This window comes from Colias eurytheme, chromosome 18 (genome assembly GCF_061535395.1).
Source record: "Colias eurytheme isolate Ceu_HAF_F1 chromosome 18, ilColEury1 Martin Lab GWU primary, whole genome shotgun sequence".
In the NCBI taxonomy this organism is placed as follows: Eukaryota; Metazoa; Arthropoda; class Insecta; order Lepidoptera; family Pieridae; genus Colias; species Colias eurytheme.
In genome coordinates this window covers 5,546,072-5,565,049 of record NC_142997.1, presented here as the reverse complement: position 1 = coordinate 5,565,049, position 18,978 = coordinate 5,546,072, and the positions used below count along the sequence as shown (strand labels likewise).

Genomic DNA, 18,978 nt, shown 5'->3' with positions numbered 1-18,978 from the left:
CAAATATTTATTTCATAATTTACATAACACCAGAACAAACATTAAAATAGCAACGCTATCAGATAAGATTATATTCATGTAAAGTTAAAATTACTTATAAATATAATATAATTTGATCTGTCATTGGCCGACTGCAAATAACATTATCATTATCAACACATTTGGTAGGTAACAAATTATTTTGTCTTTTTTGGTAACAAGTCTTTTTTACTAATTTTTGAGTGATTTTTAGACCTAATTGAATAGTTATGAGCATATCTCTGTATTACATATTTCTAACGTTAAATAGGTACTTATAATACGAACTAACCATTTTTCTCAAAAACATCTCACGTTCATGTCTCTGCTTTCGCCATTGCTCCTCAGACTCAAATTCGTCCTCTTGAGTTTCCCCAAATTCATCCACTATTGTACCTGTTTCTTCCTCGCCATCTATAATTTTAACAACCCAATGTTAATTATATTATCTTTAGCACTTTAAAAGAACCAATATGTCTATAATTATTACCAACTTCTTTAAAATATTGCGGTTATATCTTTAATAACTCAGGCCCCGGAACCACAGACACAATAGGAAATCTATTGTGTCTGGGACTGATCGGGCCGCTTGGGGCTCAATGGGTTAAAAAAGGACATAAAGGAATATGAATATGAAGAATATTCAACTTATTTTTAATACTTGTAATTTTAGTATACCGTATTGTCTAAATAATAATATTATTATACTATACCATTGTTTCTCCATCTAAATTTGCGTTGTCTATGTCCATCGCCCAGGTCGGCATCCTCAAACATCAACTCTTGAATTAATCGCACTTCACGTTTGTCTTGGTCTAATACTTCGCGCCTGGAAATATGAATGTGATGTTTTTAAATGTTATAAAGTACATATAAAGTAAGCTCAGTTTCCTTCAGGTAAAAGCAAGATTAGCTAATGTGTTATTCACATGTATCACTGCCAAGTATCATTATTTAGTGGTTTATGCGTGAAAGTAACATACATTCTTACAAACTTTCGCGTTTATAATATTAATAGGATTAATAAATAAGACAAGCCACCTGAAACTTTTATCTATTCTATTGATTTAATATACTTTTAGAAATTATACACGGGGCCGGGTTCGATATTAGTTTGAATGTAATAAGAATGTACTGCGATTCTACACAACTGCCTAATTGATGTAGGCAGTTGATGACAAATCGCAGCAAGTCAACGACTATTAACAAAGTGAGGGTAGTTGGGTCGAAAGTCGTATAAACAACGTCCGAGCCCCTAGGCACGATTCGTACGAATGCGCCAGGAGACAAAGGAAAGCGGCATTTTATAGTATTCGACAGCTACCATGTTCTGACAGGAAACAGTGACAACTATTCATCCACAAAAATATTTAAATCAAAAGTTACGTCTAACAATACATACATATGTATCTGCCCCAATTCCCTCTGCAGTTTCCCCTGGTGGAACACCTCATCGTCTCCCTCCTCCCGCTCCATTCTATCGAGACCAGCCTCGTCTTCATCACCAGAACCAGCCCACTCGTCTTCTGACGTTAACTCCGCTTCATTCTCGAAGAACTCACCAACTCTCTTCTTTTTCTGTGGCTTGTGCACCTCAACCTTGAAATAAGAATTAATTAAATTTAGGTGACTTAAAATTATGTAGGCGAAGAGACCAGCGTGCGTCTCGTCTGCCTTCTAGAATACATCCTTCCTTTTCAGCCTTCTGGCCGTAGCGGAAGGGTTTACGAGGTCATGGGCCAGGGGATTGGGGTGACACGACAGAATTTTAAGTCACCTCATCTGATAAAAGTCTTGCGACTGATTGCAGATCACAATAGGAAAAAAAAAATTAAATTTAGGAAAAGAGTTGATATTGGCAGGATTCAGGATGCTAAAATGTTGGATTGGAAACAGTTGGATATGAACAGATACACATAATCTTATTAAAAAAGGGGACTTTTAATCATCACAATATACACAGGCATAATGCTAATATGCTACCAAACCAAAGAATTTTGTTAAAAAAAATAGCTAGCCTTTTATTAGCCATACCTCATTTTCCTCTGAATCATATTCATAAACTTTTTCAACAGCATCATCTTCAATATCAGATTCATCATTTGAAGCTACTTCGTCTTCTTCTTCATCATCTATAAACAGAAATTATACATAATTATAATAATTTACTAGATAACGATAGGTTTACATCAACCATGTATAAGACATAGTTATAGCATGTAACTTCGGTAAGAGCGTATACGCACTATGCGGGTAGCCGCATTGCGGGTAGCCGTCCGGCTGACCGCAAGCACAATTATGTACGTAACCGCAGACCGCACAGTGCGCATAGAAATGAATATTACGTACATAATTGTGCTTGCGGTCAGCCGGACGGCTACCCGCAATGCGGTTACCCGCATAATGCGTATACGCTCTAAGATTACTAACTTTTACGCAAACTATTATCAAGATATTTATAAATATAATAATATTATGTATGTGTTAAATTGTTTTGCTTAACACTACATAGTATAAAACAAAGTCGCTTTCTCTGACCCTATGTATGCTTAAATCTTTAAAACTACACAACGGATTTACATGCGGTTTTTTTTAAAGATAGAGTTATTCAAGAGGAAGGTTTTAGTATTGTATAGAGTAATTTTTTAGGTTTCAGAGAAAGCGGGCGAAGCCGCGGGCGGAAAGCTAGTGTGTAATAAATATAAATTACCAGATATTTGCAAAGCCCGATCTTCTAATTTCCGTTTCTTAAGCTTTTTCTTTCTTTTAATATCTTCTGTAGGCGGCACTTCACTTGTTTCATCATCGGAATCTATTATAAATCTCTTTTTCACATTCTCTCTATCAGGATTTTTACTAGGGAAGAATTTATTCTGCTTCGGTTTATCATATTCAGGATCATCTAATTCGTCAATAATCGATTTTAATATATTATCGTTATTTGTTTTATTTTCATTTTCTACAGGTACTAAACTTGGTGTAAGAGGTGACACGTCTTTTTCATTTAATGTTACTGTATCTTGTACATTTGTGAGCGTTGTTTGTGTTGGTCCATTAACTTGTGAGACAAAGGGGTTATCGTAGAATTTTCCGGTACATAATGCAACTATGTCATCCCCAATTTCTGGTGATGGTGATAGTTGGGACTTATCTAACTGGGTTGGTATTAAATTTTGCGAGAAGCCTCCAGAACACATGCCCGCTATTTCGTCAAAGTTTGCCTGGAAATTATGGATACAATATCAAAATTAAATTGTAAAATTCTAAGATAAACTCATAAAGATTGTTGTAAATTCATTCAAAGTGTTATTTAAGAAGACTGAGGCACATAATACATATTATAGGCACATAATTATATATATGAAATTTTTATAAATTTTTTTTTTTTTTTAATTTTTAAATAAAAATCTTACCTGGCTAGGTTGGGTCTCACAAATAATGCTCAATTTATCAGGAATATCTTCATTCATACTAATTTCTTGATTCTTAGACGTGCTGAGGATTGAAAACGTGCCCAATTCTCCGCTTGTCATTTCATCACTATTTTTATTTAAATTAACAACTGTATTGGATGATTCTTGACTAGGGAATAAGTCTTCAGATATAGATTTATTAGCTTGAGCAAGCTGTATTTCATCATCTGTGAACATAGAATCATAAGAGTTTTAATCGAGTTTTAATGTTATGAAGATTAAAATTTGTTCATTGTTTTACTTTTGAAATATAATAATTAAATAATACCTTGAGATTCCTTATGATCACTAAATAATTCTTCTACATTTTCTTTCACTTTGTCTATTTGCACTTCATTAACTTTCTCTACCCCACTATCGTCTTCATCAGAATCTTCAAATGCTTTAAGTATCCTTCCTTTTTTGGGTTTAGGCTCATCCATTTCATCTTCAGAACTTTCATCACTTGAATCTTCATTATCATCACCTTCAATAGCTTCACTTGGCTGTTCTATTTCATCATCGTCTTTATCATCTTGAGTTGTTTCATCATCACCATCTTCTGATTCTTCTGCTTCATCTTGAAGCATGGGATTGCGTTTTTGTGGTTTATCCGACATATCAACATCATCTTCTACTAAATCCTCATCATCTGTACCACTTTCCTCCTCACTCTTATGTTCTTCTTCCGTTTCTTCTAACTTCTTTTCAATTTTCTCAATATCTTCTATTGACTCATCACCCAGTATAGCATTTTGTTCTGATTTTAATAGCCTCTCTTCTTCGAGCCGTTTTTCCCATTCTAGTGATCTTTGTTCAGCTATTTCTTCCTCTAACTGTTGCTTTAATTTTATATGTTGGGTACCTGGTTTGTATCTGTAATATTCATCATTGAATTTTTTTTAATAAGGGTTTTCGTACACTTTTTTGGTTTTATATAATGTTCTGTTTACAATGTACTATATTTATTACTTCTTGTGCCACACAGTTTTAAAATTTGCACAAAACTAAATTAAAAAAGTATTGATTACATAATACATATAATATAATGTATTAATTTAATTAAGTGACTTACTTCTTTTCTCTATCCTTTTCCATGTCTTCTTCCTTTTTAAGATTCACAAAGAACGAGAATCTTTCTTTCAGTAATTCTACCCCACTTGGTTTAGGCGTAGGATCATCTCCATCCAAACTGATAATCATTCCTGGAGCACCAGTCAACTTTGGTTTGGTATTTATTATATCTCTTGATTTTGAATTGCTTGTTTCTTTTTTATCATGATCTGAAATTTAATCAATATTATATTTATACTAGCGGTCCGCCCCGGCTTCGCCCGTGGTACATATGAAAAATAGATGTTAGCCGATTCTCAGACTTACCCGATATGCACAGAAAATTTCTTGAGAATCGGTCCACCCGTTTCGGAGGAGTATGCAGACTAACATTGTGACACAAGAATTTTATATATAAGATAATATACTGACATTTAGACATAGTTCATATTAAACATTTTTAATTAAATGTTATATCCATACCTTTTAAAATTTCTGCACTTTCAATTAAAGCATCAATGTCATCATAATTAACTTCATCATCAGAAAATTCAGAATTTTCAGTACTTTTAGTAACAACATCTGTATTTTTATTTATTTCAGTAGAATCTAATGTTTCATTTGGCTTTTCAGAGTCAAAATGCAAATGTATGATTTGACTTTCTTCAGTATTATTTTGATATTGATTTTCACTGTTCGTATTATTTGGTTCTGATAACATTTCAATATCCTCTTTTGAATTATCATTATCAATTGTGTTAGTTGGATCAGTTACATTAGTTTCATCTTGATTCATATCATTTATAGAACATTCTAGATTAATTTTATTAGCATCTGGAGTTTCTAAATTTTCATTAGCAATTTGGTCAAAACTAATATCATTTGCACCCGCTACATCCTCTTGGTTTTGGTTATCCTGGTCAACAGGAACCATTTCAACATCCTCAGGTTTTGTGTTACTGGATTGATTTTCAGCATTTGATTCAATTTGTTCAACATTAGCCTCATTTTCCTCATTAGCTTCTTCTTCTTCACTTTCACTTTTGCATAGTTCCATCATTTCCTTTTGTCTTTCTTCCAATTGCATACTTGAAAATAATATAATACAATTATATATTATATACATATATATATTATACATATACATATATATATATATATATATATATATATTATTGTATATATATTGTATATATATATATATATTATTTTATAAATGATGTCAAATATAATACTTCAAATCTAAATGTTATCTATACTAATATTATAAAGAGGAAAGGTTTGTAATTATGTATGTATGTATGTATGGTTTTCACGCATAAACTACTGGACCGATTTCAAAAATTCTTTCACCATTAGAAAGCTGCATCTTCACTGAGCAACATAGGCTATAAAACATGTAGGTACCACAGGCGAAGCGAGGGCGGACCGCTCGTTAATTATAAGTTCAATTTATAAGTTGAATATAAGAAATTAAAGTAAGTAAATCATAAGAATGTTCACGAATTTGAATTGTAAGCATGTCTTCAACTTACGCATAATGCCTCAACTGTTCCTCATTCATTTTGATAGGTAATGATTTCCCGTCACTACTGACTGCTGGTCTCCTTCTACTCATTATATCTTTGAGTGATAATGCTTTTGGTCTATGATAAGGGAGAGACACCTCTTTTTCTCTCAACATGCGATTAGATTCACTTTTGATTTTTTGCATATTTTCCATTGCTTCTTTTGCTGACATCTAATATGATTTTTAATGTGTTTATTAGTAGAATATACAAATTCAAATATTAAATTAATATTAAATAAATTCAAATGTTCAACACTAAGGAAGAAAACTAGTTCCTTAAAGGGTTGTTTGAAAGAAACTCCATCAGAATTGCAGCTATGTAGCTAAATCTATGAATTATTGTTTGTCACCAAAGAATGGTGGGATTATGTTATATATTATAAAATAAAAAAAATTACATAAAAAATTAAATATTATATTAATCGGTATATGTGACCAAGCCAACTAGACCCTTTTCAACTGTGACATCACCCGCCCATATCTCGGGTACAGATAGCAAAAAAAAAATATATTAATAATATCACTGTTCGCTCTCCGCTATGAATAGTCTTATTTTTCCCCAATTCGAGGGCTGTCTATGAATGAAAGGAAAGGGTAAAAACTTAAACAAATAACAACAAAAAACTTAACAGTCAACAACAAGATTTAACGATTTAACAATAAAAAGTACAGAAATAACTAGCAATGCGAAACGTAGATGCGTCGATGCTGCAAACCGTACTAAGGTGAACGCGGTACCTGAGGCGGTAAGCGGGCGGGGAGGCCGCATTCCACCCGAGCGTCTAGTTGGCTTGGTCGAATAATATAAATACTTACTCTGATTTGTTTTGGTTGTTGAGATTTAGTTTTAGCTTTCGACTTCAACTTTATTTGACCTATTACTATTTCCACTTTATTTTCATTTTCTTCATCATCAGAATCATCAGGATCACAAACAGATAAACTAATGTGTGATGATTTATCAATTACTTTCTAGAAAAAAATATTTTTAAATATAGTATAAACAGTTTATAAGACATACTTATACAGCAATTCAGTAACATACCTGTTTAATATTAAGGCATGACATCTCATTGTCTGAATTCTCACTATCATTCTCAGATACATTTTCTTCAAGTTTACTGGAGCGTTTCTGTCTTGGTGACTTCATATTCTTGAACTTTTCACGTAATTTCTTTTTCCGATCGCGTTTAGGAAAATATTCTTTAGTCTGTACCTGTTCAGTAACATTGGAAGCTTCTTCAGTATCAGAAATATTATCGTCGCTGTTTATACGGATCCTGGATTTTCTTTCACTATTTTTTTGGTCTGGCTCTTCACTATCAGAGCTACTTTTATTATTAACTTCAATGGAGATATTATAATTTTTAATATTAGTCTCTTCATCACTTGAACTATCTGAAAATCGTCGCGTAATACGTTTTTTTCGTCTAGAAGCCGGAGCCTCGTCGTCACTTGTAAACTCACTGTCTTTGTTAGAACTCATATTTTCTTCTTGATTTTCTGTCACATGCGATTGACGTGGGTCATTTATGAGTGTCGTGGTCGTGGCCATATCTCCAACATTCACATAAAAATATTGTCCACTAAGCAAAACCAACCGTATTGAACCACATTTATACAATAATATATAACTTCACAATTATACTCATTTCTTCTGTTATGTCAAAACAACCTCAATATACTTAGAATACCTCAGGTATTCAATTACAAACTCAGAAACTACGAAGAACGTGAAATCTCTATCACAGTATTTATTTGTCTTCGTACTCTTTACTGCGTATAGTTCATTAGTCTCACAGAGCAAGTAATAATTAGTCTCTTCTCATTTTCGCGCCGTTATTTCCTTCAAATAAGCTGTCTACTGAGTAGCCGAGTAGGTACTGGCACAGAGCAAGTACCTAATATAGGGTACTGGCATTGACAAATGTCAAGACACGCTGTCAAATAGTGACTTAACCGTAGACAGGGATTCTCTGTCTACGCTTTGGTAAAAATGATATTTAAAATGAATTCTGAACGAATTTTTAAGCAGCGCGTCCACTGGATCAGAATTTGACTGAAATATAGTTATCTGTGATCAGAATCGTGGCATATGGAGCCACAGAACAGTATGGAGCGGACGGAGCGTCGGCATTTACGAAATGCCGATGGGGTGCATAGAAAACAATAAATCCGCCCGTTCTGTGTTCCATACGCTCCGATTCCTTATGTGGACGCGCAGTTTAAAAGTCACACGAATTATCCCTAGCACCCCATCAATGAAATATCAAATTTAAATTTTTTGTAAGTTTGATTACCGGTCATTCCCGGTCGAGGTAAGTGAATTTTCGAAACGTTCTGTGTTTCTGTGTATTTTTAAAATTAAAGTAATGTTTCCTTTCAGCAACACAAACAACTTTTTTAAAATATACATTCACATAATTAAAAATTGCAAATTAAACAATAAAACGGCAATTAAATGTTCGAATAAACGATACTTATTGAAGAAAAACGATAATAAACGTTTTTAAACTAATAATGGATTTTTTTAATAATTTTGAATGGGCCCGCAACCAAACAGTATATTTTTATTTTATTTATTAATGTTATATTATGTATATTTTTATTTTTAACGAACAAACAATTATCTATAGCAAACAATTATGAAACCATGAACTAACCACAGGAACTAACGCATATAGGTAAACCCTTGGGTAAACCAGAATCTGATGGCAATTAGGGAAATCAAAATTTAGAGTGTGCAACCCTAGGGAAAATGGACTGAACGATCTTGATACTGCGTATTTTTTATTTTGTCCTCAATATCATTAGTCACAATACACATGTGGATAATACTGTATTTAATAATGAGATATCCACGTATTATTATGTAGGTACTTATTACATGTATAATATACATATTACTTTTCTAAAATACATATAATAATATTATGTATTTACACATAGTTACCTATATTTGAATATATGTATATAATTATGGCATGTGAAAATATGGATGTAATGATAATGCAGATCAAAACTTATTTACTAGGTATATTTAACGATTGTTTATAATTTTTTATAAAATAAAACAATAATAAAATTAAATCATGTTTATTTTCGTAAACTGTATTAACACATTATAAAATTGACTTGTACACCTTGGACTTGACAAATAGCCGAATTGGAAACTCCTGCAATAAGATTTCATAAAATTATATTTAAATCAACAAACAATATTATAGTTACCTATTTATAACATTTTTAAATTAAAGTATCAAAACCGGGTAAGTCCAACCTAGCAATAAAATCTTTCACACGCTTTAAAATTGAAAATTGTGATGTGTTTGACCCTTCTTCATCGAATATTTTTCTATACACATTGTAAACAACACCTCTTGCTTGTGATCGCAGCGGTTTTATCGACATTTTGAAGATTTTGAAGACAAAATCCTAAAAATTAATCATCAACACAAATAATTTGACAACCAATTTGATAGTTGTCAAATAAAGTTGCCACATGAAAATCTCGTATTTTTGAAATATAAATATGCCATATTCTGGTAGACCTATGGGTGTATTCAGAAAGAAAGCTTGAAACTAGACATGCGCAAAACAGTACGTCAAATAGTAATGCAACATCACGCATCTCTTCCACGGAAGTGATATTACTCCGTAACATCACACATTACCCGATCAATTTTTAATGAAATGATGACCGAGTAATGTTTAAGGGAGTATTCAGAGAGAAAGCTTGAAACTTATAAGCGCTTATCGGCGCTTGTCATGTTCATATATTTTCCTGCGCGGGTTGACAGCACTGACAGGAAAATATATGAACATGACAAGCGCCGATAAGCGCTTATAAGTTTCAAGCTTTCTTTCTGAATACGCCCTAAGGTGATATGTGAAGTATTATAGATCATATTGAAAAATAGCAATAATAACTGCAATACTTATTACATATCGTAAAATTACAATTTAAGTAAATATTTAAAAAATGTAGTTGATTTTCCTTCATACTTGGCCACTAAAACGACGCTGACCGAACGTTGCCGAAGTGATGAGTGATGTTTGTAACTGATGCGTAATGCGTGATGTTGCATTACGTGTCAAAGTGATGTTACTTTTGTACTATTACACACATTACCTACCCATGTCTACTTGAAACTTATAAGCGCTTGTCGGCGCTTGTCATGTTCATATATATTTTCCTTTGTCTTGCTTGTCAGCGCAGGAAAATATATGAACATGACAAGCGCCGATAAGCGCTTATAAGTTTCAAGCTTTCTTTCTGAATACGCCCTATAGAAATCTAAATAACAAGAACTAACGATATGGCAATTCCGTAAATTCAGTTATTTGAAATTGATAACAGCGCCATCTATTAGAATATAGCAGTAATTCGTGTGCAATTAGTTATTCCTAGTCATCACTAGATGTCGCATTAATAAAATATAATACATCTGATATTTATGTAGATGGCGCTAGTAGTTTGTATATTATTGTGATATTTTAAATTTGCAGCTAAATCAATATTAAAATAGCAATCAAAAAATTTAATTTTACTTGTATACGTAGTATATTATTATTAGTCTGTGATTTTACATTTTTCTGTGCTAGCATTATATATAAATTTCATGAATCGTGTAATAATGAAATAAAATACAGCGCCATCTATTGGAAGTAGGCTGTAGTCATTATTAATTTCGATTCTTCTAGTCACCACTAGATGTCACTGATATAAAATAAATGATATAGGATATTAATGTAGATGGCGCTACTAGTTTCAATTGTATAAATATATATATGAGCGTTTTCAAAAAAAAGTGTACCCCTCACTTTCGGCCTGTCCCCTGTGTTTCAAGTCGAATAACAAGTAAAATTTATATGATGGCTAATTATATAATGCTTGAAAAGTATTAAATACATCATAATTTGATAAATGCAAACAATTAATTCACGGAAACATTGCGTACTATTTTTTAAATAATCATTTTTAAAACTAAAGTGTCAGTTTTTGGCGTGTCCCCATCCAAGTTCTTCGATGTTAGAGAAGCGATTCTAAAAAGTTTTATACCAAGGTACCATAAGTTTTAGTGTCATCTAAAAGTACATTTATTTGCGAATCGTCGCATGTAGTTCATAATTAAGGCCTTATAATCGTTTAAAAGCAATTTGATTTCCAAAAATATCTTAAAAAGTGGTACCGACCGGACATGTCGGGTTTATCACGGCTAATAATGCCACTTACAAATTTTAGATTACTATTTGAATTTTATAAATGGCAAAATTATCGTTTACTTTCACCGTCCGCTAATTTAAAAAAGCTTATTTTCAAATACAGTTCGAGTAAAACAGAAGTGTTTTGTGAGTGCAACGGCCGTTGCAATTTCTACTGTCTGGTTTGAGACATATTATTACTTGATACAGGGAAGTAAACATCGTTTAAATACTTTCAGAAGATGAGCAATATATTCATTAACCGTTATTTACATTTGATAATCAGTGTAGGCACATTTTTTCGTCAGAATATAATTTTGACTAAAAACTGAAAAGAAAACGTCACGTCAGTTTTGCAACATTTTGCTTCGTGACCTATAGGCTGACAAGAAAAGTCGCAAAACTGCAGCATAAAGCCAAGTCTAGATTGTCATTGTAATATTCTTCATAATTTTTATAATTTTTTCATATTTTTAGGTTTCACTGATCTCGGGACCAAAAAGGACATGTATAATTTGCAAAAAATGGTATTGCAATGAATGCGTTGGTCAGCAGGTATACCCTGAATACATAATAAGTGATACATGTATGGAAAGTTAAAAGGTGTAGGTAGTGTAACTCTGAGTTTTACCCTAAAATTGATACTGTGTCAAACTATGTGTTGGTGTATTTTTTTTATGAGACTTAAATAAAATTTTTGTAAACATATTCTCGGTTTTATTTTAACCATGTTAATTGGATTCAATATAAACCTAGCCTTATGAAAAATGGTCTATCGGTTTTGCGACAGTCCCCCGTTTTGCGACAAGAAAAATTTTAGTTTTTACATTTTTTTATTATACGAGACACAAATAATTTGATTTCAATATTTAAAATGGTTTTACTGTTCCGAAATAAAATAACCACTTTGCCGATTTTAATCGAAATGTATTAAGTATCGTAAAAGTAACGGCTACTTTGGCATCAGCTGTGGCAAAACAGAACTTAAAGCTCGTTTAATAGGAATTTTATTAATTTGTCGACTTCAATTTTCTATTTTTTAAATAATGTATGTTATAATCTTCGTAACACAATCAAAATATTTTGCGTCTTTCTTCGTAGTTAATAGTTACATGAGCATTAATGACTGTCGCAAAACTGACACTTTTTTTCACAGTCCCAATTTATTTTGATGATTTCTCGTAAAACAAATTAATCTGCAAGAAATTAAATACAATTTCACTTACTATGATGTATATTTAAAATTTCTAAATCAAAATTTCATTAAAAATGCAACATTTAAAATTTATCCATAAATTCAGGCATGGTACACTTTTTTTTGAAAACGCTCATAAATTGATAGAGATACAAACTTCTAGCGCCATCTACATCAAATATCAGATAAATTATATTTTATTACTGTGACATCTAGCGATCACTAGAAATAACTAATTACACAAAAATTACTGCCAAATTCTAATAGATGGCGCTGTTCTCAATTACATAATTACTCAATTTACGGAATAAAATGTAAACGAGCGTTTTCAAAAAAAAGTGTACCATGCCTGAATTTATGGATAAATTTTAAATGTTGCATTTTTAATGAAATTTTGATTTAGAAATTTTAAATATACATCATAGTAAGTGAAATTGTATTTAATTTCTTGCAGATTAATTTGTTTTACGAGAAATCATCAAAATAAATTGGGACTGTGAAAAAAAGTGTCAGTTTTGCGACAGTCATTAATGCTCATGTAACTATTAACTACGAAGAAAGACGCAAAATATTTTGATTGTGTTACGAAGATTATAACATACATTATTTAAAAAATAGAAAATTGAAGTCGACAAATTAATAAAATTCCTATTAAACGAGCTTTAAGTTCTGTTTTGCCACAGCTGATGCCAAAGTAGCCGTTACTTTTACGATACTTAATACATTTCGATTAAAATCGGCAAAGTGGTTATTTTATTTCGGAACAGTAAAACCATTTTAAATATTGAAATCAAATTATTTGTGTCTCGTATAATAAAAAAATGTAAAAACTAAAATTTTTCTTGTCGCAAAACGGGGGACTGTCGCAAAACCGATAGACCATTTTTCATAAGGCTAGGTTTATATTGAATCCAATTAACATGGTTAAAATAAAACCGAGAATATGTTTACAAAAATTTTATTTAAGTCTCATAAAAAAAATACACCAACACATAGTTTGACACAGTATCAATTTTAGGGTAAAACTCAGAGTTACACTACCTACACCTTTTAACTTTCCATACATGTATCACTTATTATGTATTCAGGGTATACCTGCTGACCAACGCATTCATTGCAATACCATTTTTTGCAAATTATACATGTCCTTTTTGGTCCCGAGATCAGTGAAACCTAAAAATATGAAAAAATTATAAAAATTATGAAGAATATTACAATGACAATCTAGACTTGGCTTTATGCTGCAGTTTTGCGACTTTTCTTGTCAGCCTATAGGTCACGAAGCAAAATGTTGCAAAACTGACGTGACGTTTTCTTTTCAGTTTTTAGTCAAAATTATATTCTGACGAAAAAATGTGCCTACACTGATTATCAAATGTAAATAACGGTTAATGAATATATTGCTCATCTTCTGAAAGTATTTAAACGATGTTTACTTCCCTGTATCAAGTAATAATATGTCTCAAACCAGACAGTAGAAATTGCAACGGCCGTTGCACTCACAAAACACTTCTGTTTTACTCGAACTGTATTTGAAAATAAGCTTTTTTAAATTAGCGGACGGTGAAAGTAAACGATAATTTTGCCATTTATAAAATTCAAATAGTAATCTAAAATTTGTAAGTGGCATTATTAGCCGTGATAAACCCGACATGTCCGGTCGGTACCACTTTTTAAGATATTTTTGGAAATCAAATTGCTTTTAAACGATTATAAGGCCTTAATTATGAACTACATGCGACGATTCGCAAATAAATGTACTTTTAGATGACACTAAAACTTATGGTACCTTGGTATAAAACTTTTTAGAATCGCTTCTCTAACATCGAAGAACTTGGATGGGGACACGCCAAAAACTGACACTTTAGTTTTAAAAATGATTATTTAAAAAATAGTACGCAATGTTTCCGTGAATTAATTGTTTGCATTTATCAAATTATGATGTATTTAATACTTTTCAAGCATTATATAATTAGCCATCATATAAATTTTACTTGTTATTCGACTTGAAACACAGGGGACAGGCCGAAAGTGAGGGGTACACTTTTTTTTGAAAACGCTCTTGTACTAATAAATATTAAATATTGATGATAAATACCATCACAGATACCATATAATAAATAGGCTATACCATACCATTGCATAGGCAACAACTAAATCTGGCACTTTAATATTAATGTCACTGTAAAATTATCCATTAGATTACGATCTCGCGGTGTTAAAAAATAAAAAGTAAATGTTAAATTGATTCATACATCCCGAATGTTCCCTTTCAGCAAAATTTGCTATCTCCACTATTTCAAGTAGGTACTTTTCCTCGAAAATTTCCACATTGTTTACATATAAATGCTTGTATTATATATTATATTGACCCTATATACAAGGTAATTTTAATTCTGTACTGAAAAGTAGGTTTTTAATAAACAAGCATTATCTTTATGATGTGCGTTATGCCTAATTGATGTGTGCGAGACATGCGCAGGTTTTAATTATTTTATAATTGAGAGAATATTATAAAATAAATAATTTAACAAATAAACTGATGAATCTATAGGTACTTAGGCAAAATAAAATAATATATATTTATGAAATACTAGATTTCCGCCCGCGGCTTCGCCCGCGTTTTCAAAGGAAACCCCGCATAGTTCCATACAAACTTTTGCCTTTATAATATGTAGTATTAAGATATTAAGATTAAGATCTAAAGGGGACCTACCAAAAAATTTTGGGACTTTAAAAAGGGCCTAACGAAGACGTTCATCGATGAAGGTCATTTTCGACACAAAATTTTTGGGGTGCTAAATTTGCACAGGTCGGGTATTATCTGGTATTATAGAGAGTTAAAAAATCCAAAGCAAACAAAAAAAAAAAACCGGCCAAGTGCGAGTCGGACTCGCGCACCGAGGGTTCCGTACAAACCTGCAAGGTTTACAAAGTACAATTTATGGTTTTCGTAATTTTTACTTTATCTATGCTATAAGACGTTGCTTCGTACCAAATTTCAAGATTCTGAGTTCACGGGAAGCACCCTGTAGGTTTTGATTCCCTTGCAAGTGTCGAAAATTTGCGGCATAAACGGCTGTATCTTTTGATTGCGTTGGCTTAGAAGTTTGATTTTTTCAGAGCTTCAAGGAACAGTAGACCTGAGTAATTAATATAAATTTCAGCTTCATACCTCTACGCGTTCCTGAGAAAAAGGGTCTTGACAGACGGACGGACGGACGGACGGACAGACGGACAACAAAGTGATCCTATAAGGGTTCCGTTTTTTCCTTTTGAGGTACGGAACCCTAAAAAGATCATTACAAAATATAAATAAGACATAACATATTTTATTAAGATAAAACACAATAATTTTGCCACAATGTATTCAATTTTTACCACAGTCAAATCAACTAATAAATAGTTACACCTGGTGTATCCGGTCCAAGTCTTTTTGGCATAATTTCTTTTGGTACAGGCAATTCGCAAATTACAGCCTCAGCCGTCGTCAATAAAGATGCGACTCCACTTGCATCAGTTAATGCCCTTCTAACCACCTTAGTGGGATCAATTATACCCTCTTCTATCATATTTACGTATGTATTATTTAAAGCATCGTAACCATAATTTACATCGTCTATGCTTTCCAGTTTCGAGACAACTACTGAACCATCATATCCCGCATTACTTGCAATAGTAATACAAGGAGTTCGTAATGCTTTTTTTACAATCTCGACCCCTTTTTGTTGATCTAAATTGGCTGTTTTTAAATTTGATAGCATTGGGATACACCTCAAAAGTGCCGCACCACCTCCAGGAACAATCCCTTCAGAGACTGCTGCTCGCGTTGCATTAAGTGCATCGTTGACTCTTTCTTTTTTTTCATTTACTTCTACTTCACTACAACCGCCAATTTTAAGAACCGCTATACCTGACTTTAGTCGAGATAAACGTTTCTGTAGCTTGTCCTTTTCTTGGGCATTTTTGCATTCTTCATACTCTGCTTGTACCAGTTCAATTCTTTGTTTTATTTCAGCTTTATCTCCGTGACCTTTGAGTAATAAAGTAGTGTCTTTAGTTATAATTACTTCTTCGACTTTTCCAAGACTTTCTAATGTGCAGTCTTCGAGTCGAAGTAAATTTGCGTCATCTTCAAAAATTACACCACCCGTGGCAACAGCCATATCTATTAAAGCATTTTTTCGATATTCACCATATCCAGGGGCTTTCACAGCTGCAATTTGAAGTCCAATTTTCAGTTTATTCACTACTAGAACTGACAATGGCTCTCCGTCAAAATCCTCTGCTATAATAATAAGAGGCTTCTTCTGCGCATTAGCTATCTCAAGCGCCGGTACAAGTTGATTAGCACTAAATATTTTCTTCTCTGAATACAAAACCAAGGCATTATTATATTCAACTCTAGGGCCTTTGGTAGAATTTATAAAATAGGGCGATATATATCCCTTTTCAATTTGCATCCCTTCAATAATTTCTAATTCATCATACAATGTTTTGCCATCTTTTACAGTAATAACTCCATCTTTACCAACTTTGTTCATAGCTTCAGCGATTAATTTTCCAATTGATCTATCACCATTTGCAGAAATTGTTGCTACTTGTTCTATTTCATCGGTAGTATTAACCGGTTTCGATAAAGTTTTTAAATGATTGGTTACAGCTTCAACGGCAATAATAACGCCTTTTCGTATCTCTATAGGATTAGCACCTTTTGAAATACTTTCAAACCCCTCACGAGCAATAGCTCTTGCTAAAACAGTTGCTGTAGTTGTCCCATCCCCAGCTTCTTCGTTTGTTTTACTTGCCACATTTTGTACTAATTTGGCACCAATGTTTTGAAATTTATCTTTAAGTTCAATACCTTTAGCTACAGTGACACCATCTTTTGTGATTTTAGGAGGTCCAAAGGTCTGTTCCAATATAACATTTCGACCTTTAGGGCCCATCGTAATAGCCACAGCATCTGCAAGTATGTCAACTCCCTGCAACATTAATGATCTTACATCAGGACCGAATCGAACTTCTTTTGCATAAAATCTATGACTGATAAATGATCTTTTGAAATTGTAAAACGTTTTTAGAAAGCGGTACATAATTTAAATAGTTTAAATATAATACAAAATTATTAAAACGTTGATGTCAATAAAATTCTGCTCAAAAGTTCATTTAGATTTATATCAATCAGATTTTAAGTTTAGAAGATTCACCAAAGAGTAAGTATAATTCTTGATGTGTTCTTGATTGATAAACTCTGTGGATAAACTTCAAGTGCAATACGAACGCGTTCCGAATATTTTTCTAGAAATTCATTTCTAATCCACTCGTATCCAGGCAACGTTAAGACAGTGCGCGCACGAGCAACTTTGTCTCCGCAACTATTTTGTCTCCGCAACTATTTTGTCTCTTCACCCATGGGCTAGTACGAAAGTGCGCGCACGTAGCGACGCAACTCCCCATACAAATTGATGGGAGAGACAAAATAGTTGCGGAGACAAAGTTGCTCGTGCGCGCTCGCTCTTACTTTTCGTTTTGAATAAGCTTTTAGACAGTGCGCGCACGAGCAACTTTGTCTCCGCAACTATTTTGTCTCCGCAACTATTTTGTCTCCGCAACTATTTTGTCTCTCCCACCTATGGGCTATCTAAGAGCTATTACGCACTGTCGACCAGTCGCTGGCGACTCGGTCGCCGGCGACTGTGACTTACTATGGTTTAAATAGGGGCTTGCGCACTTAGTCGTCAGTCGTCCAGGAGTAATCACAGTCGCCGGCGACTGAGTCGCCGGCGACTGTGACTTACTATAGTTTAAATAGGGGCTTGCGCACTTAGTCGTCAGTCGTCCCGGCGACTCGGCGACTCGCCGCGTTGTGGCGACGCACAGGCGACTGGCGGTCGCCGGCGACCAATAGAAGCACGGCTTCAAATGGGAGCATTCGCACTGCAAGCAACTGTCGTAGCGACTCTTGTAGGGACCGGATTCTGCACGAATGTACTTAGAATACTGTCGCTCGGCTTGGTTTCCTGCCCCTAGTTTCTCTGTTTTGGTCGCCGAGAGACTGAGTCGCCGGCGACTGGTCGACAGTGCGTAATAGCTCAAAGTAAGTCACAGTCGCCGGCGACTGAGTCTCCAGCGACTGGTCGACAGTGCGTAATAGCTCTTAATGATCTAAGGCTAGTATGAAAGTGCGCGCACGTAGCGACGCAACTCCCCATACAAATTGATGGGAGAGACAAAATAGTTGCGGAGACAAAGTTGCTGGTGCGCGCTAGCTCTTAATATATTCATTTCTTGGCAATTTATTGTTAAAAATAATAATTGAATAATTTAGTTGATACAATTTTTCACTTAACTATATTATTTCTTTTTTTTTCCAAACTGAACTGTCGTAATTCGTATCATACATAAAATATTAATTTTTGTTCTAATAAGATTCTAATTTGGACTACTCTTAGTTGGGAGATGATTAGCTTGGATTCACTTAT

General features: G+C 33.3%; 2 protein-coding genes across 2 annotated transcripts in view; both read right to left on the bottom strand.

Annotated features, from left to right (window-relative positions):
* The window catches only part of LOC149900649 (uncharacterized), a 32,456-nt gene extending 24,571 nt beyond the window's left edge, over positions 1-7,885 (bottom strand). The window contains exons 1-12 of the mRNA XM_090112619.1: positions 7,139-7,885; positions 6,910-7,065; positions 6,059-6,264; positions 5,007-5,611; positions 4,546-4,753; positions 3,760-4,346; positions 3,432-3,658; positions 2,729-3,239; positions 2,053-2,150; positions 1,421-1,617; positions 732-847; positions 311-432 (exon numbers count right to left, since the gene is read on the bottom strand). Of these exons, the coding sequence (XP_089968745.1) occupies positions 311-432; positions 732-847; positions 1,421-1,617; positions 2,053-2,150; positions 2,729-3,239; positions 3,432-3,658; positions 3,760-4,346; positions 4,546-4,753; positions 5,007-5,611; positions 6,059-6,264; positions 6,910-7,065; positions 7,139-7,648 (3,543 nt within the window). The 5' untranslated portion in view covers positions 7,649-7,885. The remainder of the gene's footprint in view (positions 1-310; positions 433-731; positions 848-1,420; positions 1,618-2,052; positions 2,151-2,728; positions 3,240-3,431; positions 3,659-3,759; positions 4,347-4,545; positions 4,754-5,006; positions 5,612-6,058; positions 6,265-6,909; positions 7,066-7,138) is intronic.
* Positions 7,886-15,830: 7,945 nt separating this feature from the next.
* Positions 15,831-17,589, bottom strand: LOC149900648 (63 kDa chaperonin, mitochondrial-like). The gene has a single exon (XM_090112165.1). The coding sequence runs from the start codon at positions 17,587-17,589 to the stop codon at positions 15,889-15,891; it is 1,701 nt and encodes a 566-aa protein (XP_089968291.1). The 3' UTR covers positions 15,831-15,888.
* Between the last annotated feature and the right edge of the window lie 1,389 nt (positions 17,590-18,978).